At 47.4% G+C, this 27,802-nt stretch overlaps 1 protein-coding gene across 2 annotated transcripts; it reads left to right on the top strand.

Annotated features, from left to right (window-relative positions):
• The first annotated feature begins 491 nt into the window (after nt 1-491).
• On the top strand, nt 492-27,664 carry LOC105831684 (protein artichoke). 2 transcript variants are annotated; one of them, XM_028194141.2, is made up of 2 exons: nt 492-1,130; nt 17,799-27,664. In XM_028194141.2, exon 2 carries the CDS (start codon nt 17,831-17,833, stop codon nt 19,808-19,810), a length of 1,980 nt encoding a protein of 659 aa, XP_028049942.2. In that variant the 5' UTR covers nt 492-1,130; nt 17,799-17,830; the 3' UTR covers nt 19,811-27,664. The 2 variants fall into 2 exon arrangements, with proteins under 2 accessions (XP_028049942.2, XP_036139328.1); XM_036283435.1 differs by lacking the exon at nt 492-1,130 and adding an exon at nt 12,413-16,991.
• The last annotated feature ends 138 nt before the right edge of the window (nt 27,665-27,802 follow it).

The following is a 27,802-nucleotide window of genomic DNA, read 5'->3' as shown; positions in this document are numbered from 1 at the left end:
AACGACCCTCCGTCGCACCGTCGCTCCCTTCCTCCTTCCGACCGTCCGCGAAATAATCCTCGAGGTGAGATTCCCACTCGCCCGGTCCGACGTAATTTCCCGCGAATATGAATAAGAATCACGACTCACGCGTGACTCCGTTGGGTTCTCACCGTTGTGTGGTGCGTCGAAGTTAGGGCGCTGCCAGACGGGCGGAGCAGGGCAGGCAGGCAGGCAGGCAGGTTAGGGTTGGCGTCGGGAAGAGCGAGCCGTGGTGGAGGTTTGGGGTTAGAGCGGCGGCGGCGGCGGCGGCGGCGGTGACATGGTGGTGGAAACGGCGGCGATGGTGGTAGTGGTAGCGGCGGCGAGAATGACCGACTGCGCAGACCCCGAAGTCTCGGAGCCGCGAGTACGTAGTCAAACTCCGGCTCAGTAAGGACTGTGGTTCCCGTTCGCAGTGCAGTTCGAAATCTCCGGGAGCAACCGCGTTCTTTCGTTTTTCTCTCTCTCTCTCTCCTCTTTCTCTCTTTCTCTGTCCCTCCCTTCCTCTCTTTTTCTCTCTCTCCTTCTCTCTTCTTTCCTCTCTTTCCTTTTGTTTCCCTGAGCTCTCTGTCCCGATCTCACCCTTCGTTTTCCCATCATCTTCGTTTGCCGTCACCCCCTTCTGCTTATCGCCATCGTCTTTTCTTCTCTCCCGACAACCCGCCGAAGAAGGCGCCTCCTCGACTTTGTTCCCTTCGCGGTTTAGTCATCGCCGTCACGCGACACGCGCGCGACTCGTCGGTGGCCCGGGGGGGGGGGGGGTGACAGAGGGGTGACCGTTCGCGATTGATGGGCGAAACGCGAACTGGCGACCACGTTCCGCCGTCCAGCCCGGGTGTCTTGATGGCGAGTCACGTGGATCCGCGGCGGCGGCGGCGATCCGGTGATTCCGGAGAGTCTCGCTACTAGTAGTCCCGGTCCACCGGGCACGGCGCGCGCGTGTGTCCGCGTCCGATCGTCGGCGGATGTCTGGACCACTGGACGGCAGGCCTCCATCATCGTGTGTGAGTGAGGAGAAGTCAGTCGAGTGCGTGAAGGAGAAATCCACGGTGGTTCGGGTCGATGTGCACAGGTCCGAGTAGACGCACCGACACTTGGCCTCGCTCGGTGTAAGTACCACCCACTCGTCCACCACCCCCCGTCCTACCTATATTCACCCCTAAAACACGACACGAAGGCCGACCGGCCCGACGACCGTGAGTCACCACGCGTGCCCCGTGCGATAAGTCAGCTGGAAAGTGCGATGCTTGCCGAAGCGGGGCAACTCTTGGTTCACGGGGTTTCCTCTCTCGGGTCAGCTGTTTACCGGTTGTGTGCCCCGGCGCACACGGCGTATGATCACGAGATCGCGTCCGGTAGACTGATTAAATATGCATTTTCTCTTTGGCGCGCGTCGCCCTTAAAATAGGGCTTCATCGACTCGCGTTAAATCGCCCGTGTTTATACTACGGCGCTCTTTTATAGACTCTTAACTCGCGCCGCGCGAGTTGATTTACGGGAGAGCCCACGTTGGGAGCGGAGAGCACCTCGCCTGCTTACAAATTTACGAAACGCGCGATACGAAATAAAATAAAGCGACGAGATAAATCTACCGTTAAACGTGCGCGATGTGGGGGAAAAGGTGGGAGGGGTTAGGGGAATCCGAGTTGAGCGACTTTTAGGGCCGTTACGCGCTTCGTGTTCTCGAAGACCACTCGGCTCCTTTTCTCGGCCAAGCTGTTTCTATTAAATTCTCCCGCGACTCCTTCGCTCGGCACTTGGAACGATGAAATTGAGGATATTGAGTCTCGAGCAGATATTTTTTCTTTTCTTTTATTAATCCGGTCAAAATAACGCTGTCCGCTCCAGCTTTTTTCTTAGTCCCACTTACCAGGTTGGTGCTATTAAATTCCTCCGCGGCGACTCCTTCGCTCTCGTATTTAGAAACTCGCATTTAGAAACGAAATCAAATTGAAAATACCGAGTCTCGAGACTTTTATTTATACCAAGATCAAAATACTCTCGCACGTTTTGTCTTGGGGTAGATGTTATTGCCCCGTTATCCGTTTAAGTACGCTCTTAAGATCGGACGACATCTTTGCCATTCGAAAGTTCCAACATCTCCATCCTTATTAATACGTTACGCGGAGGAAAAGCGATAATTTTTCCTCTCTATTTTGCATATATATGAACGCTTCCCGGAAGGAGCGGGCGGAAGGGAAGTGTTTTCCGAACGCCGCGGAGAGATACGGCTTATCGGCGGGAGTCGATAACGAGCGCGTAATCGTAGAATCGTGACTCCGCGAGACTCGTTAAACAAATTAAGTCTCCAACGTCTCCACGTAGTAAATATATTACACGGCGCTTTCTTGCGCCCGTGGTGTGCCTTGGCATTATAATTAATTACCTCGATACCGCGGATATATCCCTAATCTCTCAGCAAGTTCGACGAGAGCCGCTCGAATGAGCCCCGTAATGAAATGCACCCTTCTCGCCCTCCATCTCTCTCGGACGCTGTTGTTTTTTCCGCCAGTCGACGGGAAGTGCCCTCCCTCCTCCCCCTCCCCCGAAATATTCTCCAAGTTTAATAACGCCGGCTTATATCGCGTATAAGGTATTAAGTACGCGTTAGCACGTACGCGTCTCTCCTACGGTATTAAATTTTGACGTTCCTTCGGGAGAGAGAGAGAGAGAGAGAGACAGAGAGAGAGAGGAGGGAGCAAGTTACTTTTCCTTCTCGAGAGGGGGCCATTTAATGACTCGGAGTTCGCAAAGGAGAATTATGGCGGTTAATACATCTCGTAATTACTTCCACATGCTTGCGCACAAAAGGCCCGCGCGGGCGCGAGTCCGTCGGCCGATCCGTCGGATATCTCGACGCGCGATGGATATCCCGACGTTTAATAATACGCGCTTCGCCATTGGAACTTTTGTGTATTTGGAAACTTATCCAGTTTCATAACGGATGATTTGTCGCGGTCGTAAAACTCGTATCGCCGCTATACGTGATTTGTGATCTCGCTCAAGAAATCTATACGGTTGCTCGGTATACGAGATGCTCGAGGGTTAATATTCCGTGCCACATAAATTGTAGAGCGCATATGTTACGCGGATACGTTTATAAAATAATGTAGCGCAATTTTTCAGAGCTCGAGTTTCGCTCGCTGGATTTCCGTTCCCGAAATCCCACCCCCCCCTCCTCCCTCCTGTATTGTTAGGCGCGCGTATAAACGACGTGGGTATCCGTTGCATCACGGATTAAAAAGTTTCGTGCTTTAACCCGCTTTATTCAGCCCACGATAGCCTAAATCGAACGTACAGAGAGCATCACGCGCTAGAGATGTGCAAAACACGTTTCATACACCGCCGAGTTCTATTTTCCGAATGGTCTCTTTAATTCGCATTATTATCGGCCAATTCGGCTCGCGTGCCGCGCGATAATCTATCAAAAATCAATTTAAAGGTTTTCGGATCGCATTCCCGTAGGTATACGAGACTTTTTATCTGTTATAACAGTCGCCGTTCCGTGATTAATCGACCCGTCCGTACTACTATTAAATGGGATGCGGGATAATTAATCGTCGGTTTCGCCGCAACACCTGCTTGCCTAGCCGTGGGAAACATCTGAACCGCGTTAGACGCGCGAGCGCGCGGCTCTTCGGCTTCGCGCAAAAACGGCGATCCGATCCGGGATCCGTGGTGCGGCGTGGAGTCATTAAGTAAACTGTAAATCTTGCTTATACCCCTCCCTCCCTCCCCTTCGAGCCCCGTGGTACGCACGCTGCGGGCTTACGTCAAATCCAAATCGTAAATCCCGCGATACGCGCGGGTGATATTAAACCCTTACGCATTCTCGCATCTCTCCCCCTTTCGGATGTTTCCAGCGTGCTTTTCCAACGCGCGACAATAACCGCCGCGCCAAGTGCCGAGAGAGCCACTCGGCTCTCCAATAATAAAGCGACCCATAAAGCTGGTCGCGGGACACACGTGAATGACGCGGGAATTACAGATGGTATTTACATCGTTTTGCAGCGCCTCTATGACACGTTCGTCTACATTCGCGCGTGCAGAAGTGTCTTCGAAAGAGGAGAAGAGAGAGAGAGAGAGAGAGAGAGAGAGAGCTGGCAGTAAAAACAGCTCGACATACGCATACGCAACATCGACATCCCCGTCAGAAATTTTAATAAGCCACGAAGCGCGATCGAAGAGAAAGAGAGAGAGAGAGAGAGAGAGAGAGAGAGAGAGAGAGAGAGAGAGAGAGAGAGCCGCAGCAGGCGGCACCAACCTCTGCAGCAACGCACGGCGACGGCAGCCCGTCCTCCAGTCAACTTCCAGCGGTCGTGATAAATCAGGACGCACCTGGCGTCCCTCGGCCATACACACACACATACATACATACATACACGTGCGTCAGGTTCGATGCATTCGCCCGAGTCGCATACTCGCCGGATTACCCTCCTTTTCTGGCCGGCGCGGCGTCGAGAAAAGCGTATTCTACGGAGCGCGGTCGAATTAAGAGCGCGTTAGGGTCGCGCGACGAAGAACGGACGGAAAAGGCGAAGGGGCTATAAATACGGCGAAAGAGAACGGAGGCGGAGAGAGAGAGAGAGAGAAAGAGAGAGAACTGTCCTCGGCACAATGCGTGCCGCACCAATCCTATTTTCAGAGATACCCATCTCCCTCGGTTTCGGCGACGGGAGAAGATCGGAGGGACGGTGGTAGCCGGCTAACCGCTTTATCCCTATCCGTCGAATCGCTCCTTCCAAGTTGGCTCGCAGCTGTTTCGTCGCCTCTTTAAAGTCCATCCCTCCTTCCCCTCGCGCCGCTCTCTCGATTCCCCGGCCGAAAAAACATCGGAAATGCAAAGGCGCCTTCTCCTCCCGGCGCGAGAGTCGCGCGAAGGGTAGATTGCCCGATGGGTGCTAGGGGTGCGCTTTCCATTTCGTCCGTGAAACGTCTGCGGCGACTTATCGAATCTGTATTACTTCTCATGCACGCCACTCGCACCCAGAAAAGTGTTTCGATAGAGCTCTCTCTCTCTCTCTCTCTCTCTTTCTCCCCGCTGCTTTTCCTACGCTCAGGAAAGCGATATTTTAACGCACCGATCGATGAGAAAATACGGGGAGCACCGAACTTTCACGCAAATGTCGTTTGCACACTTGTTATGTATGCGACGAAAGAAGTGGTGGTGCTCCTTTTTTCGCGTCGCGCTATTGATAAAACAAGCCAATCGAAGTCGAAGTGACAGTCGGGACAATAATTAATTTGTCAAGCGTATGACTTATAAATGTATCTCTGTCTGCGCGCTGCTAATTTATTGCCGAGGATAATTGTTATTCCAGTGATGATAGAGGACGAGATTTGAGATGAGAAGATTAAGGGTGTCCTCTGGGTGGACTAACTCATTTAGTCGGCGAGCACAAAGGACAGCGTCACTTAGACGTCACACACAAAGAGCGTTTTGGCTCCCCCGCGGAGTGTCAGAGATAGCGAGTTGTAATAACAGTATAGTAGTCTCTGAGTTGTGACGAAAATTTGATTCGGGCTTCGATTCTTGAGATCGAGCGGTCTGTACCTTCGCCCTTCGTCTACCTTCACTTCTTTATTACAAAGCGGCAGTTAAAACGATTATTCGTCATAGATGTTGAATTATCAACGTTATATTGTTACACCGAGACCGACGTGACGTGCCACTTACCGTGTATGACAGATTTCCCGGTAGCCACTTATCTCTGGTTACGAAGTAGTTCGCTCGCGCTCGCGGACGACCGTGCACACTTAGCCGGTGAAACGAGGTGATTTATAGCGAAACTTGCCGTATAAAACGTACACATACGTTAAACGTCCGGGATGTCTCGCACCGTTACTTTCCACGGATACACACATTCCCCTCGCGGCTCAAGTTTTGCAGAGTCGAGATAGAGGAAGAGACGAGAGGGCGGGCTAGAGAAAGAGAGGTAGATAAAGGAAAGAGAGAGAGAGAGAGAGAAAAGAGAGATAGAGAGTACTCTTCTCTCGGTGAACTTGTACCTTGCACTTCAGTTTTATGCGCGGCGTTCTGTGAAGGGCGGATATCGTGTTTGCTCTTGTAGCCGGTATTGTTTGCCGGCGGCCTTTGTTTACGGCTCCCGCGTCTCACCCCTCTCCCCCTCCCTCTTTATCCCGGGGTGGTAGGTCACGGTTCAGGAAATCCACTCGAGGAGAATTTCTTTTGTCTCGGCCGTCGGTCGCAATAATCGAGTGAAACCACGGCAAACGAATTGCGGCGAAGAGCGGCACGCACTTGGCGCCCTGGAACAATATGATTACTTGCCGTCGGACATCATTGGCGAGATTGGAGAAAGGGATGAAACGCGCGTCGCGGACTCGCTCCGGTATCCCCCGTTGATTAAACCGTCTGCAGATCCGACATCTATTCTGCGAACTCGAAAGTGAAAAGATCATTAGTGGATCCCTTTGAGGGAAAGGGAAGGAAAGGAAGGGAGAGGGAAGGGAGGGGGGGGGAGTGCCGTGAGAACCACGCGATCTGAAGAGCGGAGAGGATAATCGTTGCGGATTATCGTGACCGCGAGCTGCCGGCTCCAAGGTGTGCGCCTGTCATTCGAGCCGTCGAATCTCCCCCTTCACGCGTCGCGACCTGCCGGTGAAGAAAAGAGGGCGATCTACCCTCCGAATGCCGAAGGTAGCCGTTTTCGAGAGGCAAAAGCGTGAAGAAAAGCGAACGGGAAGCGAGAAAGAAAAGGGCTAATTGCCTGGATCTGATCGATCGCCCTACAAGAGCCGTTTCCTCTCTCAATTATGTAATTGGACGATGTTAACCCGCCGTGCTCATCGCCGGAACGAGTATGTAACATTCACGACATGCCGGAGGAAGCGCGCGCCGAGATTTATTATTTTGGCGAGACTGTTCGCCTCGATACAGCCGTAATTGGATCTGGGATGTCTCCTTGTCAGGTAACGTCATAATCCCGCGTGGAAAAGCTGGAAACACGAGAGTAGGTCGTTACTCTCTGGAAAACCGGAAACGTGGCAGAGAAAGGACAGGAAGGGAAGCGGCTGGCCGACGTACTGGAACGAACGACTAAACAGGCTTAATATTGTTAGCGCGACTGCGCCGCTGTGCTTTTCGTTCGCTAGCTAGACGTCGTTATTATCTCGGCCGTTAAATATGGCCTCGTACACACACGTGAATAAATTAACGCGCGGTAAACGTACACTTCGGACATATTCCGCTCTTTGAGGGGCTAAAAGGAGCGAAAGGGGAGAAAGAGAAAAAAAGAGGAAGGCTCGAAAGCTATTAGTTTCTCATTTTGCTCGCGTGAAGCGTAATTTATTCTTTAACGTTACACGAAAATGAGACACTCAACATGCGTTTTATCCCTTAAACGCCGCGGTTACTCGGGATACGCGTTACGAGGGTACAGCGAATTCGATTATTTTTGCAACTCAAATGAACGATGACTCCGGATGAGGGACAGGTGGAGGAAATAGCCGATAGTTATCGGTGCATAACAGAGGAGACGTAGAACGAGAGCAGATGGGGTGTTTTAATATGTCCGACCGATATTTCTGCTGCTTCATCGATGCGAAATTACGAGAATACATAGCGCGAGCGTTGACATGTCGAGTACGTTGATATTTCGCGTATCGTGAATTAGAACTATTGTCGCGTATCGAGTTTTCATCTATAGACTATATCGCTTGTATTTATCTATATTCCACGATCGACTTGCTGCCCCTCTCTCCCTCCCTCTCTCTCTCTCTCTCTCTGTCTGTCTCTCTCACGCTCTCTCATTAATGGCTTCGTTCAGCAAGATAACGTTTTAACGTACACTTCACGTGTAAAGTTGTATGTGCAAACTGTACCAGAAATCGCACACACTTTTTTCCGTCTTATAAATTATCTGACGGTTTTCCAATTTATTCTCTTTCACCAGGAAGTTGATAGATTTATTGAATATCTCGCATTCAGTAATTGCTAATCGACCGTGAACATTTTACATTCAGATATCGAATACTTCAGCCGTGGAAACTCAAGTAGATACGACTTTATTATTCAGTTAATTGCAATAAAACTTTTATTGGACAGTCAAGAGTTTTAATAAAACAATAAAAGCGTGAAAGTCCGAGCTGTCCTTTAATTGGTCCTTCTACCGAAGGAAACTTCGGCCCGAATTGGACAAGTGAAATAATTAATATATAGGAAACGCGTAACGGTCTGTAAATTCTATATGCGCGTAATGAACACGCCGAGAGAATTGTATTGGATTTACCTGAGGTTAATTCCGTATTGACCGCAACATATAAATCAGATTACACGGGACCGACGTTAATATGCAAATACGAAAGTGGGGGACGAAGTTTCGAAGCGGGAGCGGCCAGTTTTTCCAGCATTACCGGCCGGGCGACTCGCGGAGATGAGAGTGTATTCGTGGGAAAATAAATTGGATTAAATCATTTAATTCTATGGTGCTCGCGAATTTTCGCGAGTTAGAACCGCTGTTTTACGTCACCCCGGTATAATCTTCGCCTCAAACGAAAGGAGGAAACCAAAGAAGGCACGCACAAGGCGCCAGGCGTCATCGTCAGTCCGACTGCGAGGTATGCGCGCGTAAGATGAAAGTGCTCGGTCCAGTTGGTTTCATATCTCTCCGCGTATACGTGTAACGCGAAAGCGCGTATATGAGATATGAGAGAGGCACAGAGGCATTCCCGTGCGTTGACAACGCCGGGAGACTTAAACGATTAATTCTCCCGGCCGGCCGGCCGTAATTCGCACGAAAGCCCGAGCGAATCGCGTCGCGGATCACTGACACGGGGAGGGGGGGGGGGGCGCGCGAGTTACACACGTCCGCGGAATTTCATTCGTGATTTATCGGCGGACGATTTTTATGAAGACCGAATACGGGGAAGAGGAGTATTTTATGAGAAACGCGGTAGCTGAAAGCGCGGAACGTTGAAATAAGACGACGACGAGTGCGACGACGACGGCGACGACGATGGTCGCGCGACTACGTACGTGTTCCCTCCGTGGATACGATCGGAAAGGAGCGGGTATGTGTGTAACGTATGATCCGAGGAGCATTTCAATATCTCTGACGGCAGAATCGAACGGCGAACGAACGCGCGGGACGCGCCGTGCTATATATTGCCGGAGCATTCCCACGGCGTCGTCGTTGTCGTCGTCGTCGTCGTCGTCGTCGTCGTCGCCAAGCTGGGTTCTTTTAAACATTTGGAACAATCGAACGCGTCCCCGGCGAAAAAGAGACGGCGCGGAGCAATTTAGAATCGAGGTGTCTGCTTTTTTTCCAAAGGTATAACGAAAGAAAGAGATAGAGGAAGAGAAAGGAAGAAAGAAAGAGAGGAAGAGAGAGAGAGAGAGGCGGAAAAAGAGCGAGCGTTCCGTGCGGTACGTTAGCATTCATTGAGAAAAAGGTGGCAAGCGGGCGGGGAGTCAGTAACTGATGAACCGAGCGCGGTAAAAGCGGCGCAAGATAAAGTGGGTAACGTCGGGGTCTAACGATAGCGTGGGGCTGCAACCGTGGGGTGTACAATGTATGTACGTGCAACGCCGAGGGAAACACACGGCGCGCCCGCACAATCGTTCAATCCTAATGACACCGTTTCTTAAGAGAGCTCCGCTTCGGTGCCCGGGTGTGTACCTCGGGTTCTCCCGGGAGCTCGGGAAGCGGAGTCGCGCGTGCGGCGACACGGTTTAACTTTAGAAATTCGAATCTTTTCGCTTTTTTTTTTCTTTTTCCTCCGCGCGACGTTTCCGTCGCGCGGGGGCGGACAAGAGACGGCGGAAGGAAGAGCCGGTACGAGGGGGCAAAAAGCGCGGATGATCAAAAACGCACGGTGTCCTGCGACAGGATGGGCGGTGAAGGAACGATGAGGAGGGTTGGGAAGGGGGAAAGGAACAGCGGTCGAAGAGTGTTCGTTTACGTGCAACCGAGATGGAAACACAAATAAGAGCGAACAGATGGACGGACGGACGGACGGACGCGGTGTGTCTAGGTATATCTTTAATATCTTTAATCCACACCCCTGCGCGCTCGCGCGCGCCCGCCGCGAGGCGCGGAGGTATGCGTGCAGGCAACCCCCTAAGCCTCCGTCGTGGCACTACGACGGGGGCAGCCCTCCGTGTGTTTGAGCTACGCAGGCGCGGTTTATCGACTGCCGCATATATATAGGAGCGGCGGGAGAAGCGTTTCGTTTCGTTTCGTTTCGTTTCGCAGTAGCCCGAACAATTTCTGCACCGCTACCAGAGCCTCTCTTTCTCGCGCTCTCGCGTTCTCTTCCTTCTATTTCCCTTCCGCCTTTTGCGCCACCCGCCCTTCGTCCCTTTCTTTGCCCTTCTCTCTCTCTCTCTCTCTCCCTTGCACGCTTTGCTTCTTTGTCTCTCTTTCTTTCTCTGTTTCTCTCTCTCTTGCACGTCTCTTTGTTCGTCGTTCGTCTCGAGTCCGGATATTTGTCCGGATTGCAATTGCAGAGGGCTTTTTCCCACTCGCTTCCCTTGTGCCTCGACGTGTACCCGACCGAGTGAGTTCTCTTTCTCGCTCCCTCTCTCCTTCTCTCCTTTTGAGCCCACGTTTTCCTTCCTTTTTCCTTTCTGTGTCGCCACAGACGACCTCCGCGCGAAGCAATATTTTACTCAGGCGGATACACGCGGGCATCGGCCGCGCGCCCCCGAGAAGGCCGGGAGGGTTAAAATCGTTCCGACGTGCTCGATGACCGATCGAGGGCCATCTCCCCCTCGGTGGAAATGCGAACCGGACGCTTATAGTGGCCACCGCATTAATCCTCCACCTACCCTGGATATATGTAATAACTCCGGTCCTCTCCGTGATCGCCGTTCAGCTCCGAGCCTCCCCTTCGCTCGAGGCTCCTTCCCGAGCACGCGAGAAACGAATCCTTTCTCCAATTTGCATAAATTTCTACGGCGGCGGAAGAAAGAGGCGAGCCAAAGGGGGAGTTTCGTCGCGATGAACCTGAAAGTAACGTTTTCACGGACGTGAACGGTCGTGAACGTCGGCTGCGCTCTCGTCGGCTTGCGATCGTTTTTACGAAAGTTTCACGTTAGTCCCGTCCCTCGATCGACAGGTATCGGTACTCTATCTCGATAGTGATCGCGGCGTCCAAAACTTTCTCCCGGTGACGTTGGGTTCGGACGTTGATTGCCAGCTGTCTTAAGTTGCCATCGTCGTTCATGAACACACCACGGAGACCGACCGATTCTCATCTCGACGCGATACGAACCGGATCGGAACGTACGACAGCTGTCCCGGATGAAACGCTGTCCGAGGGAGGAAGGGAGGGAGGACGCGTACGATGGTGAAGTGAGAATTGATAGTCCTCGCGGCATCGTTAAATGGCGTTAAATCCGTAAGCGTCATTTCTCGAAGCTCGAGAGGGATATAACGAGCCGACTCGGAGGAAGCCCGGCCGTCGACCGGCTGTTATAAGTAATGTAAATGCCCAGGCATTTTTTTCGTTCCCCACCGCGGAGAAGGAGGACGAAGAGAATCCCTTTCGAACAGGTGGCAGGCCAGACGCGGACCAACAGGTAGGAAAACCGAGTCCGCTGATACGGGTCAAGAAATGCATAAATTAAATAGGAGGCGTGTACACGGGTCCAGCCCCTACCGTTCGCTTCGTAATTTATGCCCGGCAACTGCATCGTGCTTCGAAAAGGAAAAGAGGGAGAGAGAGAGAGGGCGAAAGAGAAAGAGAGAAAGGGCCATTCATTAAGGTGAGAAGAGACTCGGCCGGGGCTAGAGCAAACTTTCAGTTTAACGAATTTTCCGATTTCGCGCATTAATATGCTAATCCAATTAGCCGTTTCGGCACAGCGGTCCGCACTCCCGCACGTGTGGTACCGTCAAGTTTTTAACCCCGAAGAACTAATTGAATTAGCATTTCAATGCAGCGATTCGTGCAATTCGTTTAGAGCGTAGCTTGGTTTAATTTCGGGATACCTCGCGCGTGGAACGCACCTCGGTGATATTAACGTTTGATCTGCTACTGTAGTACCCACACGGGGGCACACTTTTAATTACCGTCCTCGAATATTTATAACGGCAAGTAATTCTTACCGCTGCTGGACGTGCCTTCGTTGCAATGGACGTGTGCAGGGTGTCGTCCAGAGCAATGAAATTAATTATACGCAGTGTCACCACTTTTAATTTAGAATAGATATAATGTATGAGAGAGAAAGAGAGAAAAATTTAACTGCCGTTTAAAAAATTTTTTCTGGTTTTTATAATAAACGTAAAACTTACTTTGCTTAACCAATTTAATTTATTATAAATATTGGCATTTAGCAAAAAAAAGGTTTACCGCTGTTGTAAGATTTTTTACACTCAAAAAAAATCTTGCAAATTTAACAAAAATTATATATCTGTAAAATCCAGCTGAAATAGATCAATAATTAGCAAATACTCTGATATGTATATGTATTGCATTTAATCAATCTGATAGAAGCAGAATTTTCAAATTCTGACTTATACGTGACAGTCAAAATTCTAGCTAAAATTCTATAAATATTAGCGATACAGTTTGATTGTGACATCAAGAAATCTGTCTATATCAGCAAAAAAATTTGTTATATGTTTGCTTTATACATTTAAATGTAGCAGGAATTAAGGACAAGGACTGTAGCCTTTGTTATCGTAAATTTAATATAAAAATATTGACAAAATTAGTTAACTCTTTCAGATATACCATATATATATATATATATATGTGTGTGTGTGTGTGTGTGTATGTGTGTGTATTTATAATACAACTTTTAGAATAAATCCCTTAAAGGCAAAGTAATAATTGGCAACAATATTCGATGTGTAAAAAGCTTTATTTTACGCACGTGATTTACTAATTGCATTATCTTCGTGACACAGCGTATTATAGCGATACGATAGGTAAGATTATATCACTCGCGTGTGATTCGTGCTCCTCGCTAGACAGGATGCAGCCCGGTCGTTTATTCGGTGGTTAGCCAAGTTTGGTATGACTTTGGCTCGTCTTCAGTTGAGTTGAATCGGGGGAACGAGAACGAATTCGGAGGAGGGGGGGAGGGGAGGATGAGTGAGGGGCAGGGACGAAAGGGGATTCCGTAAATTGAATGACTTGGCCTGTTATCCGAGACTTCTTTGCTTTATGCGCGTAGAATCGGGCGAACGGGCGCAGATTCTATTATAGACAAGAAGTCACCCGCGGCTGCCTAGCTACTACGCTCAATGCCATTTCCACATGTATTATGCATGTCCGGGCAAATTTCGTCGTCTGCCGCGACGAGGGGGTAGAACCGTCGTCTTATTTATTATTTACGTTTCCTTTGGCCGATAAGCGGGCGATCTTAACTTGGCTATTTTAAGAATATGCCGACGCTTCGCCTCCTCCCTCGCGGCCCGAGAATTAAACTGTGCTGCAGACTGTATTAATTTTTCAGCCGGGATTATCCGCCGGCGCAATTTATATCGGAGGCGAGAGAAATATCGCGTATACATATCTCGTAATGTGAAGTCTTTTAATTCCGCTCGCATCGCGATTGTGCGCCGTGCGAGCTCGTTACGTATACACGTGCAAATTATAATATATAGTATATACGTAAACATTATTTATGAATTCTTTACGCGAAAATATCACGTAGCGCGTAAATTGCAGTGTAATAAGATATTGATGATAATGATACGTGCGCACTGCAAAACTATATGTAAATAAACCAATATAAAGTCCGCCTACATGACGAGAGAAGTTGCAATAATACAAGATAATTAAATTTGTTTATCGAATCTCGGGGAGAACTGTACGAATGATAATCAATCTAAAAGACTTGCATAATATGAAAAAAATAAAAAATATATATTGATATATTATTTATGTTATTCGATTACATTTAGAATATATATGTTGTTTTTAACGATATAAAAAAATACCGCAGAAGAAAATTGTTTGTATCGAAAAGATGAATATTATGATTGGTAAAATTTGTCTCGTGTTTATTATTTTAAAAGAAATTCGAGATTAACATTTTTTTAAACGGATGGCACTACATTATTAAGTTAATAATAATATATTATCCCATTGAAACAAGTTGACGATCTCTAAATAATCAAGGAAACATCGCGTATATAAATTATGTATTATAATACACAGTTATTTATAATTTTAATACCTTGATCTGTTGATCAGTACATAGATGAAGCAAAATAAAATTCTCAATTAACTCATATACATACAATCATGAATAATTTATTCCTTTTTTCCTCCCCACTGATACAAGCTATATCTTTTTGAACCTTTCTCGTCACTGTGTATCGGAATGAACTGCCCGGCCCTTAATAACACAATTTCACTTTTCGCAACAAGATTACCTCGACGATAGGTATCCGCCGTAGCTTTAGAAACAATTACCGATCTTTGATATTGCACTAAATATTTCATCGTCGTAGCACGCTGTTAAAGGGTAGTTTCAAGGGTACTTAATCGTCTGCCGGTTAGGACTTACACGAAACTTGCGTTGCCCAGAATTAGATTATAGTTAGTCTCGTAAATGTTAATCCTTAACGAGTTGCCAGATAGAGCGAAATAAAAACTTCCCGCTGACCCAGATACCAAGTTGCGATACTTGAGCTAATTCCCGGGCTTTGCTCTTATCATCTCCAACGGTCGTAGACAAGCGTTGTTTATCAGGGGGATGTCAGTTTTACCGCGGGGCAAGATATCCTCGAATATCCCCGCACAATCAAGTTTCTTCTCTTCTCTTTCCTCCCTCGCTTCCCCCCTCCCCCCTTCACTCCTCCTGACCCTTCTTTTCGTGTCGATCCCTCTTCACAACTTTCTTCCTCTCGGCAATATTCCCGGTGCCGAAAAACGCCCCTATCCCGGGCTCGTCCGTTGCGAGGTAGGAAAAAAAGGGGCGCCCGATTTCCCGGAGAAAATGACGCGCGCCGCCATACGGGATATTACTTGCCGCGGATGTTAACGTCCGTTGCATTTTTTTGCGGACGCGACGGGATGGGCTGCCGCAGGGAGGGGGTGGGGGAGAAGGGGTGAGAGAGAGAGAGAGAGAGAGAGAGGAGGGCAGCAGCGGCTTTGGACGTGGTATAGCTGTGCCAGATAGCGGGATGCTGTAAATCTGTGCATTATACATGACAGTGAGATCAGCGCCATTTGTTATTCCCCGACGGAGCGCGGAAAAAGAGACGTGAAAAATTACCGGAGGGCGCGGCAAGCACTTACTGAAACGAGGATATTGGGGAAAATTTCTGGACAGCGGTGGCGAGGAGAGGGACTTGGCAGAAATCTCGCGGTGCCGCGGGATGGGATCGAAATTATCGTTGGCGCAATGCGTAGTGTCCCGCCCTCCGCGGATATGCACGCCGTATCCCCCGTGTCGGTATACTCGCGTACGCTCTCGTATATACTCTCTGGCACCCGGGTTAACGGGTATAACGATTGCAAATTGTTATTAGTTCGCGGCCATGTGTAACGTTTCCGACGCGCCTCTCCGCGAGCCGTGTTTTCCGCGTACAAGGTACTTTTGCGTTCGATTACAGGGCTACGTATAACATTATACGAGGTACTCGCGGTTAATTTGACGGGCTAATCTAGTATCGATTTTCAATCAATCAGTCGATGCGTGTTTAGGCGGAATTTTCAGAATTGACTGCGGCGCTTTGCTTTTCGCTTTTGAAATAACATCGCGGTAAACAAAACAGACGGTGGACTTGCAAAAGGATCGCGAGTTTTTTTTTTTTTTTAAGTATTCATCTATCTTAACGCTAATTCATGTAAATCGCGCGTATTAGTGAAAGATTAGTCGTACATTTGGTTTTGTTGTTCTTTTCTTGTTCTAAAGAGACTTTATAATTGTAGTGGTTTAAGACCGTACGCACATTCATTAGTTCTTGGAATGACAGTTACAACATTGTATCTATGTAAGAGTTTTAACGAATTATTAATGGCCCCGACATTGTTTATCTTGTCGCCTAGTAAATTTCAGGTCTTAATTCTGTCGCAATAGACCGAGCACGCTGTGCTTCCACGTGAAATACGAACTCGTCGAATTGCTTGTTTTGCGGATAAATTTACCAAGGAAGGATGCACCGTGCTCTAAGAAATAAACGCGCCGTTGGCAAACGTATCGTTTTCTTGTTACCTCCCCTCCCCAACTTTCTTTGAAGGATAGTTCCACTATATTTCTTCGCCTGAGGAGAAAAATATATATTGATACAAAGCGACGAGAAGAAATATTGTTAATACACTAAAAACTATACATACAAATATAATAGCAAAGTTACGCAATAAAGTCACGTATAAGCAATGTAACTTTGAAAGAAATTGGGTAACGCTAGAATAAATGCGACCTCACGACATTTTCCGCTAACGGCTGAATGACTTTCATCAATTTTTAAAGTATTCGTAATCATTGACCGTGTAACGCTATGTCGAATATCATAATTTAATATTGCTCGAGTAATATCGAGTAATATTATGTCGAGCATGGAAAATCTAATCCTTTATTTAACGCGTTCTAGACAGTATACGATAATTCGTGCTAATCAAGCTGATTGCCCTGGCGACGATCGTGTCAGGCGCGTCAGAGAACGTCGAAAAGTCGCCGGATGAAAGCGGGCGAGTGTACCTGGCGAGATTCGTCGCCGATTTAATTAGCCGGGCACGGTAAATCTAGTCGGGACGTATGGATGCAAATTTAATATTCACTTCTCTTTCGCAGCCAGTTTGTCATTTCTCTTTTTTTATCACGAGTGGGTGGCGTTATTTACCTTCCGCGCGTGGCATTAAAAAAAAAAAAGAGAGAGAGAGAAGAAAAAGGAAGTTGACGTACAAACTGCAGTACCGTGTCGGACGTGTCCCGGGAGGAGGCCGTTGATGCAGGCGGCGCGAAATCTGAACGCGAATGAGCGTGCAGGTGTCCGTAAATAAACTTGCATCGAGCTTGTGCGGCAAACCGGCGAACGTAAAAGGTAGTTACGCTTTCGCCGAGTTTACCCGGCTCACAAAGGTCTTTCAGTCTAACGGCGGGTTTTATTCGAAACATTTACCGCAGCTTCATGATACAGGAATATCGTTCGTGTAATCGCGCATACCGCGGTATGCAGCGTGTATAAAGCGCGAAGAATTTTCGCGTTTGCGCGAACAAGCACGATAGGGCGTAATAAATGTTTTCTAATTGCCCGAATCCGGGCTGAGGCTCGCGCGTGCTCGTGCTTTAACGCTCTTCGGTTTTATTTACGGCCCTTTAAGCGCTCGTACAATTAAATTATTTCGCGCATTATCGCGACCCCAGTTGATTGTAATGATAGTGCTACATCAGTCCGGTTGAACAAGTGGAATTTTGATAGACTATTTCAAAACGAGAAATTAACACGCAATTAATATCATTAAACACGGTCATTAAAGGGATAATTGCAACCGCGCGGATGATGCAGCAATTTCTATAGCGCTTTGAGATGTATAATTCTATAAATACTGGCGTATAGCAAATGTCACAGTATTGAGACAAATTCGCATTGAATGATATCTCATTTCCGCAAACGTGTTTGTTCCGACTATTTTTTTAAATTACGGATGATTAAAAACTGTTGAAACGTTCCTCGGGACAAATAAAAATCTTATAATAAAACATGTAGACAAATGTCGGAAGTTTATCGTTCAATTTTATTATTTTGATAAGTTACCCGTGGCATTTCTTCTCTACTCATAATCGTCATAGGGTCTCACTAAACGTTCGTACCTATCGATAACGTTCCCGTTGTTGGTTTCTGTTGCAGGGCAGCTCCAGTCCGGAAGGAGCTCATATGGAATGGCATCGCGTGGGCCGTCGTCGCTGTCGACGCTGCCGATCGCGATAGCGATGGCTGCCGTGATGACAGTCGTGGCTAGTGGCCTCTGCCCGGCGCGATGCCGATGCGACGACGAGAGCCTACGGGTCTCGTGCGCCTACGCCGGCCTTGAGGTCGTGCCGATTCAGCTGAACCCGGAGATCCGCCACTTAGACCTGTCGAACAATCGCGTGACCAACGTGCACCTCAGTTTCGGCTTCTACGGGAATCTGGAGAGCCTTGACCTGAGCTCGAATGCCCTTCACACGCTGGGGTTGGCGAACTTCGCCATGCAGCAAAACCTGCTCGCGCTTAACATCAGCAACAATGTGATCCACACTTTGGCGAGAACCACCCTAGACGGGCTGACGTCGTTGAAGGAATTGAACTTGGCCGGCAATGATATCTCGGAGATATCCAAGCAGGCGTTCAAGTCTACCAGCGAGCTGGAGATGCTGAACCTAAGCAACAATTCGCTCACAAGTCTGAGCGGCGAGTTGCTGAAGAACTTGCACAAGATACGAACTTTGATTTTGAACAAGAATGCGCTGTTGGATGTGCCGACGAGCAATTTGGCTCTTGCACCGAGCCTCGAGCGCGTAGACTTATCGGATAACTTGATACTGGAGCTCGACCGAGATTCCCTGCCGTCGTTACCCTCGCTGGTCTCCCTAAATCTGGCGAACAACGTCATCAGGTACATCGCTGACGACGCCTTCGACCATCTGCCGGATCTTCTGTATCTGGACTTGTCCGGGAACAATCTGACTTCCGTGCCTACGGCCGCTCTGGCCAGATTGACCGTTCTGACGGGTCTCGTTTTAAGCGAGAATCCTCTCGGGTCCCTGGAGGCCGTGGCCTTCCGCAACTTGTTCGAGCTGAGGAACTTGGAGCTGAACGACTGCACGATCTCGAACGTGAACGCGCGGGCCTTCGCCGACAACGTGAACCTCGAGCGCATCTCGATGGACGGCAATCGAGAACTGAGGGTACTGCCGGCGCGAGTCCTCTACGGGGCCCGGTACCTCAAGTGGGTCTCGCTGCGTCGATGCAGCCTGGCGACCCTACAGCCGACGCAGTTCCCCGTCGACGGTCTGTCGCATCTACGGGTCGGCGGTAATCCTCTGGTGTGCAACTGCTCGGTGCATTGGCTGTGGAACGTGATTCGCGCCGAGGAGCGACGGAATGAGACGCGGCTCGAGCTGGACATCCACGACATCGTCTGCAACGACGAGGAGTTCCGCGGCAGAGAGCTGATCGCGCTAACCGAGGGCTCGCTGCGGTGCCGCCTGAGCCCCCTGTATCTATCGCTGTCGGCCATCGGCTGCTTCCTGGCGGCCGCGGCCGTGCTCACCCTGATCGCGCGGCTGACTCGCGCGAAGAGGAAGAGACGGTCGCTGGCGTACGCGGCGCCGAATCGTCCCGAGTTCCTGGTCTACGTCGGTAGGGGCGACAACGGGCTGGACAAGGGCGCCGAGTCGTACAGCCGCCGGCTGTTAGCCAGGAACAACGAGGACATCTCGTACGACTCGCCGCGCGGCAAGGTGGCGGCCGCCCTGGCAGCGGCGGCGGCGGCGACGACGGCGACAACGACGACGGATTACAGCCCGCAGTCGCGGGAGACGAACATCTACGAGACGCCGCGGTACGCGCGGCCCGGACGTCGCGACGCCGTCGAGCCCACGTCGCAGGACAAGCAGCTTCCGGCGGAGGAGGGGGTATACGCGGTGGCGGATGTCACCGATCTGCGGGACGAGCCGCCGGAAGTGCTGTCGCTTTATCGCGCGCGCGGTCCGCCTGCCGGTAGGTCGGGGAACGCCCTTCATCGGCGACTGGACTACGGTTACAATTACGAGTACGATTACGATTACGAGCCGACGGCACCGTCGTCGCCGCCACCGTCTCCGCCGCCGCCACCGCTGCCCCCGCTATCCGAGAAACCGCACGTCGTCTTTGTATGAAAGGGGTGCCGGTGGCGGGCGGCGGCGGTCCGGAGATCGTAATACGTAAGCCGCTGGTGGTGGTTGGTCCAGCTGCGACGGTAATCAGCGAATCCGCGGGATAGTCTAGTCGTTAGGCGGAACCGGATACACCATCGACTCCGTATCACGGGCCTTTAACTATCTGAAACTGTCTCGGGATTATTGCCACGGCGGCGGCGACGTCTTGATACTCTACACTCGAGTCGCCGTGTACGTGACGAGGGGACACCCATCGGGGATGTGTGTGCTTGGGAGGGGGGGAAGTGAGGCTACGAGAATGGCGCGAGATATTCGTAAGATTCACCCTCTCTTCTTCCACCCCCCACCCCCCCGGGATTGTCCGGACCGTCATTTAAATGTTAAATTTACGATATATACATTTGAAAACGATTGCATCGGTCCTACCCTATAGTTTACTCTCGTTATGTCGGTCGTTACGTCTTACTGCATACGAGGACCAACGAACTGCAGGTGCACTTCAGCTGCACGGCTGAACGTTCGAGCAACGGTAACGTGTTCGTTCACAATGGGCACGGACGGACAGAGACGGGAAAGAAAAGGGAAGCCGCGGAGGGGGGGGGGGGAGAACGTTTCCTGAACAGTTTGTAAGACGACGGTAAAACCGCGGCGAGGGTGGCGTCGAGATTGTGCTTGGACATTACTTTCCACTTGGCGTTAGAAGAATGATCGATACCGTCGCCGTCGTTGTCGTCGCCGTCGTTGTCGCCGTTGTTGTCCTCAGGAAAGCGGATTATCCGAAATTCTGTTGCTCGAACGAGAACGGGTGGTGCTTTTGGCTCGTAAGAAAGCGGCGGGGTTACGGCGCGCGGCACGCTGAAATTATCCCCCGAGGACAAACAGAAGCAACCGTGGACGAGTGAAAATGAAATGTCTTCCGAGATAGTTGCGTCGCTGCTAGACAGAGTGAAACAGTGTGCGAGAGGGAGAGAGAAAGAGAGGGAGAGATAGAGAGAGAAAGTGAAACAGAATGAGAGAGCGAGAGAGAGAGAGAGAGAGAGAGAGAGCCAGGATGCATTCTCACTGAGGGAACACAATCTGACTCGGAATGTAAATTGTGCGGGAGCACTAGAGTGCGTTGTAGCGGGTCGTGAGAGGGAAAGAGAATACGAGAGGACCCGTATTTATTTTGCGAGGATTGCGAGTTGAAATCCGCTGGCTCAGTGCGAATGCAGTGGCCCGATTTTGCCCGGCGAGCGTTCGTTCTGTCGAATCCGTTTGAACAAGTAGTGACAAATCAAATCAAAGCTGCGTCGCGTTAGTCGATTAAAGGTCCTCTTCTAGAGAGTTTACTAGTACTTAGAAATTAATAACTCTTCGTAAGATCCGTTCCAGACTCGGGGTTCACAACTCAACTATTGCCAGCTACGTCACAATCGCTGTAGGTGTTGATTATTGGGCTTTTATTAACCTCCCCTATCTTCACCCCGGAGATCCCAGTACCCGAAACATTCGTTTAACCTCGGACTCGGTTTCGCGCGTAAATATTTGAGTATCCGGATCCGAATATATATCTTTATATATCTTGGGTAGCTCTATCTTCATACATGAATTTTCACACAAATTATTGATTATTCGGCTAACAGATGAACGGCGAATATGAATTATTAAACTTCGATGTTTATACATGAAACTGATTTGGATATTTATGGTCTATATCGATTATTAGATCTTTTACTCCTGTATTCGAACGTGTATCCGGATACTCGAAGTGCTCAAAGTTTACAAATTTGAGCTGCAGTTGGAAGAACGCCATTAATAAAAAAAAAGCGATAAGTTGTCCGCTAGAAAATTATGTTAACACGTTCCTCCACACGAGACACGCTTATGGGAGCAAATTACGTTATAAGTCGTAATACGTCGCGAATCCTTCTTTCCCTCTTTTGCGACCGACAGAGGGAGAGATCCCTCGTTCGTACGAAGTAATTGTAAATTGAAGCAATAATAGTTACGACCTTTACTCTGTAAGCACATTACACACCGAATATATTTAGGGACAATTACAAAGGACACATTTATACGAAGCATAAGCAAATATATATACATACGAAAAAATATAAATATAAAAATATATATTTATTTATTAATTTATGATGTTAAGTTTGGAAAGAAAGATGTTACGTTTTGAATACGAAAATATACTCAATGCAGTACGAATAAAGTGCGTACGTTTCCGTTATAGGAATCGAACTGGCTCGTACTCGCGACTCGTTATAGCGACTCCGTCTTGCGCCACGATGAAGGCAGGCGCCGCGTTCCTGACGGAAGTTGTTACGCGAATCCGCGATTACGATCCTGACAACCTATTTGTGTATGTGTTTTTCTTTCTTTTTTTTTTTTTAAATTTGCACACGCCTCCAAACGCATCGCGTTCACGAAACCTAACGGAATATGCAAAACTTCCTAATTGGATCCGCTTGTAAGGCAACTTCGTGAGTAATAGTAGTAGTAATAGCAGCAGCAGTAGTGATAGTAGTAGTAGTTTGCAGCACCCGGAGATTAAGTCTCGTTACTGAATCGCATTTTCCTACTACGGGTCGGGGAGCTCAAACTTTCACAATGACAGAATTTAAAGGGAGAGAAAGGAGGAGGGAGAAAGAGAGAGAGAGAGATTAAGGACGCTTTTTTGAAAACGTCAACGTTCGTTTGGCGAGTCTCGAGACGAATAAAAGGTGATAAATTTTAAATTAAGACGATAAAAGAAAAGTGTACCGAGATTAATACTTTCCTATCGTTATGCGCATTCTTCTGTATAATTAATTTCTCGATAATAAATGAGAGCGGATCATTACCGTCATGATGGCGTAGGTTCGTTATTATGCGTATCAATCTAGCGGTCAAGGGTATCGACGGAAACAGAACGGAGCTAATTTCGTAGTTATCGAAATAAATTTGAGTGTCACAAGTTCCGAGGGAGATCACTAGTAGTAAAAATTAAAGAAACATTTCATTGTTTGCGCGAAATGGAAGTTACCCTTCTTCGTAAATCGTGGAAAGTCAATTTCCTTGAAATACGCAACTGCGTGGTGCTTTAACGAGACCACATAGAGAGATTCTCGTTCCCGAATCGCGTCGCTCAGCGAATATGCGGACGGTATCATAAAAAATGTATGGAAACCACCGTTCTCTTCCCGTTCGAAATGTTCACAGTTTCCCGTAGAAACGGCAATCCCCATCGATTCGCATCAACGTTTGTTTGCGTCGAATGGCGGCCGGACGGTCGTTTAAAAAAATGATGTTACTCAGCTGCGCGAAAAAAAGGAGAAAAAAGGAAGAGAGAGAGAGAGAGAGAGAGAGAGAGAGAGAGAGAGAAAGAGAGAGAGAAAGAGAGAAAAAGAGAAGAAAACCGCCGGAACTATATTTACGAGAGCCGTGAAAGCGTTTAGCTTTAATGCGATTAGAATGAAACATTTGGAGCTCGTGTTCTCGTATGCAGGCTCCTCTCACAAGCCTTGCTTCGTCCTGGGAGCGCTTGGTGCTCTGAAAAATTCATTTCATCCCGAAGCGAGAAGCCCCAATAAAAGAGAAAGAGAGGAAAGGAGAGAGAGAGAGAGAGAGTGAGGGGGAGAGAGGAAGGCTTGAATGAAAATCCCCCTGTTAACGTGCTTCCCGTGTGCGGTCCACTGACCTAGCGAGCTGCATCATGAGCCTTCCTGCTTTCGGCGGCCACCGGAACGGATCGTCTGTCTTGGCCTGCTAAGTCTCGAAGTTCCGACGCGGAATGCGCAATCGATCGTCGTAGTTTAACTCGAAAGTCGGCGACTAACTCTACTTCTTTGATTATGCCAAGAGTTTTACGACTAACCGTCTGGAAGAGTAGGAAGAACTAAAAGGAGAAAGATAGAAAAAGAATGAGGGGGGGGGGAGAAAGTCAGTAAATTCTCGACTTTTAGCTTTATTAGAATTTTAAGGGAGATCGATTTTAAATATCGCACATATTGTGAGATAAAATAAAATTAATTAAATCAACGAGATTTTTCGTTAACTGAGAGATATAAAATATATTAAAATATAAAATATTAAAAGTGGTACAATTATATTTACAGAAATGCGGAGGAGAGATATAATCTGCGGATTTTATCTCTCCTTGATGCTTGATGCACTTCTGTAAATGTAATTATGTTATTTCAAATATTTAAATATGTTTATATTTCTCAATTGGCGAAAAATCTTTTTATTATTTTTATGCACGAAAGCAAAACTCATTTTGAATGTAATTGGAGTATTAGCGAAAATAATTTGTGTATTCGATGATTAATGCAACGTATTGTTCGGATATTGCTTTAAATAAGTTTTAACTAGAATTTATTGAGATAATCAAAGGTCGAAATTCTAATTGAACATATAGGTCGCGTCTCTTTGTTTCTTTGTCACTTGAACATTAAGAAACAGGGATGGGAGAGGGAATTAAATTCGATCCAATTTACAACTTTGATTACCGACATTAGGTGTTCATCTCCAACCATTTCTCTATCTCATCCCTCTCTCCTTCTCTCTTCCTCTTTCCCTCTTTCTCTCTCTCTTTCTCTGTCATTCAAATCGCGCGATTAAACTTAAATTGTGAGCAAGTATTCACGATACGTCTATGCCGCTCGGGCTAAGACCCTCCCCATCGGCATTTCCATTTACGTTTGTTTCGTATAGAAATTTCAAGACTCCACTTCATCACGATTATAAACCATGGTCTCTAAGTAATCACCGCAGATAAAATCTCAACTCCTTCGAACGAACCGAGAGACTAGACTTTCCGGACACGTATCCAGCAATGAAGATACCGTCGGAAATGTGAGCTCTGAGAGTAACTCCGAAGAGTAATTATATATGAGCCTGTAGTAATTAAACATGAACCTTTTCTAACGCGCAGCTCGTGTAACACACTGATGACTTTCCAAGAGACTTATTTTTAACATCTCTCGCATGCTACCTTTCGTCCTTAATCACATCCGGCGCCTATCTGTTTATCTGCTCATCCAACATGTCGAGATTATTCGAGAATTCGAGGATTGGAGAGGACCACCCCTCGAGTGCGGCTCGAAATATTCGATCCGAAAGTATCTCCACGTTTGCCTGCCCTTTCTCTCTCTCGCTTGGTTAGTCAAGATCCTCCTCCGATGGCATTTCGCCCGACTCGTTAGTCATGGTAGTTAGTCATGCTACATGCATCTCGTCTCGAGAACGACCAAGAGGAAGACGAGGGGGAAGTGGCGGCGCTTCATTCCGAAAGGGGTTGGCGGGAGCCACCCTGAGAGGAATAAAGATCTCGCGAGCGTTCTTCCTCGCTCTTCCTCCACTTTTTCCGCTCATCCGCGAGTGACCCCTTTTCTCCCTTTCGTCCCTCGAAATCGCACTTCGGAGACTTCGATGCGTTTGAGGCGTGCCGCTGCTGCACCGCGGCTATTTTTGTATGTACATACAGCCCGTGTAACATGTCGGATGTTCTAGTCGGCGTCAGAACGGTCGAAGAACATTCTTTTTCCCTTCGTCCCGCAGAAAACGTCTCTATCCGTCGAGTTTATATCCCGTGTAAATTAAAGAAGGGTGTAACAGGTGTACCACCAGCTTGTTAAGATATTAGCCAACACCCAAGTCTCTATAAGTTCCGGCCGATAAATCACCGCGCGCAATACGCATTTCAAAACCCTGTAACGATCTTACTACTATTATTACCTTCGTGATTTATATAACAGTGAGCTTGCGAAAAAAAAGTTGCCCGTAAAATAACGTCCGAACGCCGTTCCGACGCCGATAAATCACGACGACGTATCCTCACGTGCGTAAACGTCCATATGCGAGTGTGTGCCCGTTTTACTTGTTCCCCGTTTTTGCGTGCGTGCGTGCGTGCGTGTATGGTATGTCCACGACGCCGGTTTCGTAATAACGGCAATACGATCGTTCCCGAAATATTCCCGACGGCTCGAAACTCCCGTATAGAACTTGGGGTAGAATTCGAGACACCAGAAATAAAGGCGATTAGGTGAGTCGCTACAATAAAGATAAACCGGCGCGGAAAATAGAGCTCGCACGAGGACACCCCGCCGTGCGTTATGAGACCGGCACGTGTGATTCGTGTTGCTCGTATGTGTCGTATGTTCTTACCTCTGTCTTCGTCCTCGTCCGAACGTCCCCCTGTATTCTTCGGCTGCCTTGCGTCCTCTCAAGCTTGAAAAAAAAAAGGAAGAAGACCAAAGTACTGTTTTCTCTCGTCGCGTGGATATAATGCAATGTACCTTTTCACCATTTTGCACCCTCCGCATCGCCGTAGTGAAACGTGAATAACTTGCGTTTCCGGTAGAATGTTCGATTGACGTGCCGATTGGAGAGAATAGCTGTTTGGATTATAGTTTATTTTACGTGTTAACACTCAGATTTGGAGCTGGAATAATTCAATACAATGTTTTATGCAAGTGCGCCTTTTTTTTTTTTTTTTTTTTTGTAAATGATACAATATACGTAATAGCTTTAATAAAAACGAGAAATCGAATTTCTCTCGTTCCGAGAGAAATCAAACGGTGTATTTATTACTATTTACAGCTGTTTGTATTGTTAATATTTATTTATATTACAATTAGCGTTTTTTATTCTGTTGTTTTCACTGTCACTGTCATATGTTCACATATAGGAATTTTGAAATTTAAAGATTCTATTTGTAGCATCGCGTATTATGACAAATTTATTGCTCCAATTGCACGAAAACGTGTCATTTCGTTTATAATGATCGTTGACCTATCGGAAGGTTCTTAATCGGAATAACAAGCATTTTTGTGTCATCTATTTTATTTGCATTCGAATTCTTTAATGTTGCCTATTAATGTAACGAAGAGCATGATACATTTTGGGAAAAGGTGTTCAGTAAAGATTCTTGTTTATATCGCTGAGTGTGAAATTTGGAAAGGATGAATATCTTCTACAATCTACGGGACAAGCATGTAATCATTAATGGACTTGTTGGACGCACGATAGACATTGGGTTTTGATGAACGACGGTACATTGTACATTGCATGTGTCTCACCGCACTTTTTAGTAACGTAGTCATATTTAGATCTACCTACTATCCTCTCCTGATAAAGAGATCGCGTAGCTATCAAGATATGTCGATTCATAGTTCTTACTGTAATCTAGTCTAGACACTTTGAATTTCTACGTTTAACGCTTCGCGCTTGAAATTCTTCTGACCTTTAAAAACGAGCTACGGATTTATATACTTACGAAAATATAATGCGTGTACACAGGGTGGTCCCAAGTCTGCAACTATGCTTCACGCAGTGAGGGCCGATTCAAAATTTGATTTTTCTTTAATAAAAATGTCGACGGAAACATTAACAATCTCTATGTTATATCGCGAACAATTAAAAATTAAAGGTTCTCTTCGAATTAAACTTCGCAGTCGTTAGAGTACGTGTTAAAACCTCGCGCTCCAGTAAATTTCAGTGAACTTTACTTAAACGGAACTTTAATTAAAAACTACGTTATAGCAAGTTGTTTAATATTAAACATTGAAAAATTACGGGCGCAAATAGTGTCTAATACAATTTTTATCGGGGAAAAAAAATCGACTCGAGATTAATCAGAGAGTCTCGGTGGAGCACAAATGCAAAATTGGGAACAATTCCCCTGTGTGTACAACATATACAAAATCTAAATATACGTATATATATGCATGCACATGTGTACTTTCAGATATTCGTGTCTGAACGATTTTTTGCGTGAACACGAAATACTTGAAATAATATTTTAAGTAATTACGTATACAAAATTTCGTACATTGCTAAGAAAAATGTTCAAGACATTTAATAAAATTATATTCAGTAAAAAAATGTGCCAATTGTCTATATACATGCAACAAAAGCTTATAGTTTCAAAGTGTGACTTTACTATTACCTTGATAGAATATCGCTTCTATTATTATTTATGTATACTTTTATATCTTTTCCTTCTCATAGTTTATAGTTTTC

This window comes from Monomorium pharaonis, chromosome 2 (assembly GCF_013373865.1).
Source record: "Monomorium pharaonis isolate MP-MQ-018 chromosome 2, ASM1337386v2, whole genome shotgun sequence".
Taxonomy (NCBI): Eukaryota; Metazoa; Arthropoda; class Insecta; order Hymenoptera; family Formicidae; genus Monomorium; species Monomorium pharaonis.
This window is presented reverse-complemented; position numbering and strand designations above follow the sequence as displayed.

Coding starts and splice junctions, on each gene's coding strand:
- LOC105831684 (XM_036283435.1), top strand. CDS start 16,925: ATGAGCGTGCAGGTGTCCGTAAATAAACTTGCATCGAGCTTGTGCGGC. Junction 16,992..17,798: donor CAAACCGGCGAACGTAAAAG/GTAGTTACGCTT, acceptor TTTCTGTTGCAG/GGCAGCTCCAGTCCGGAAGG.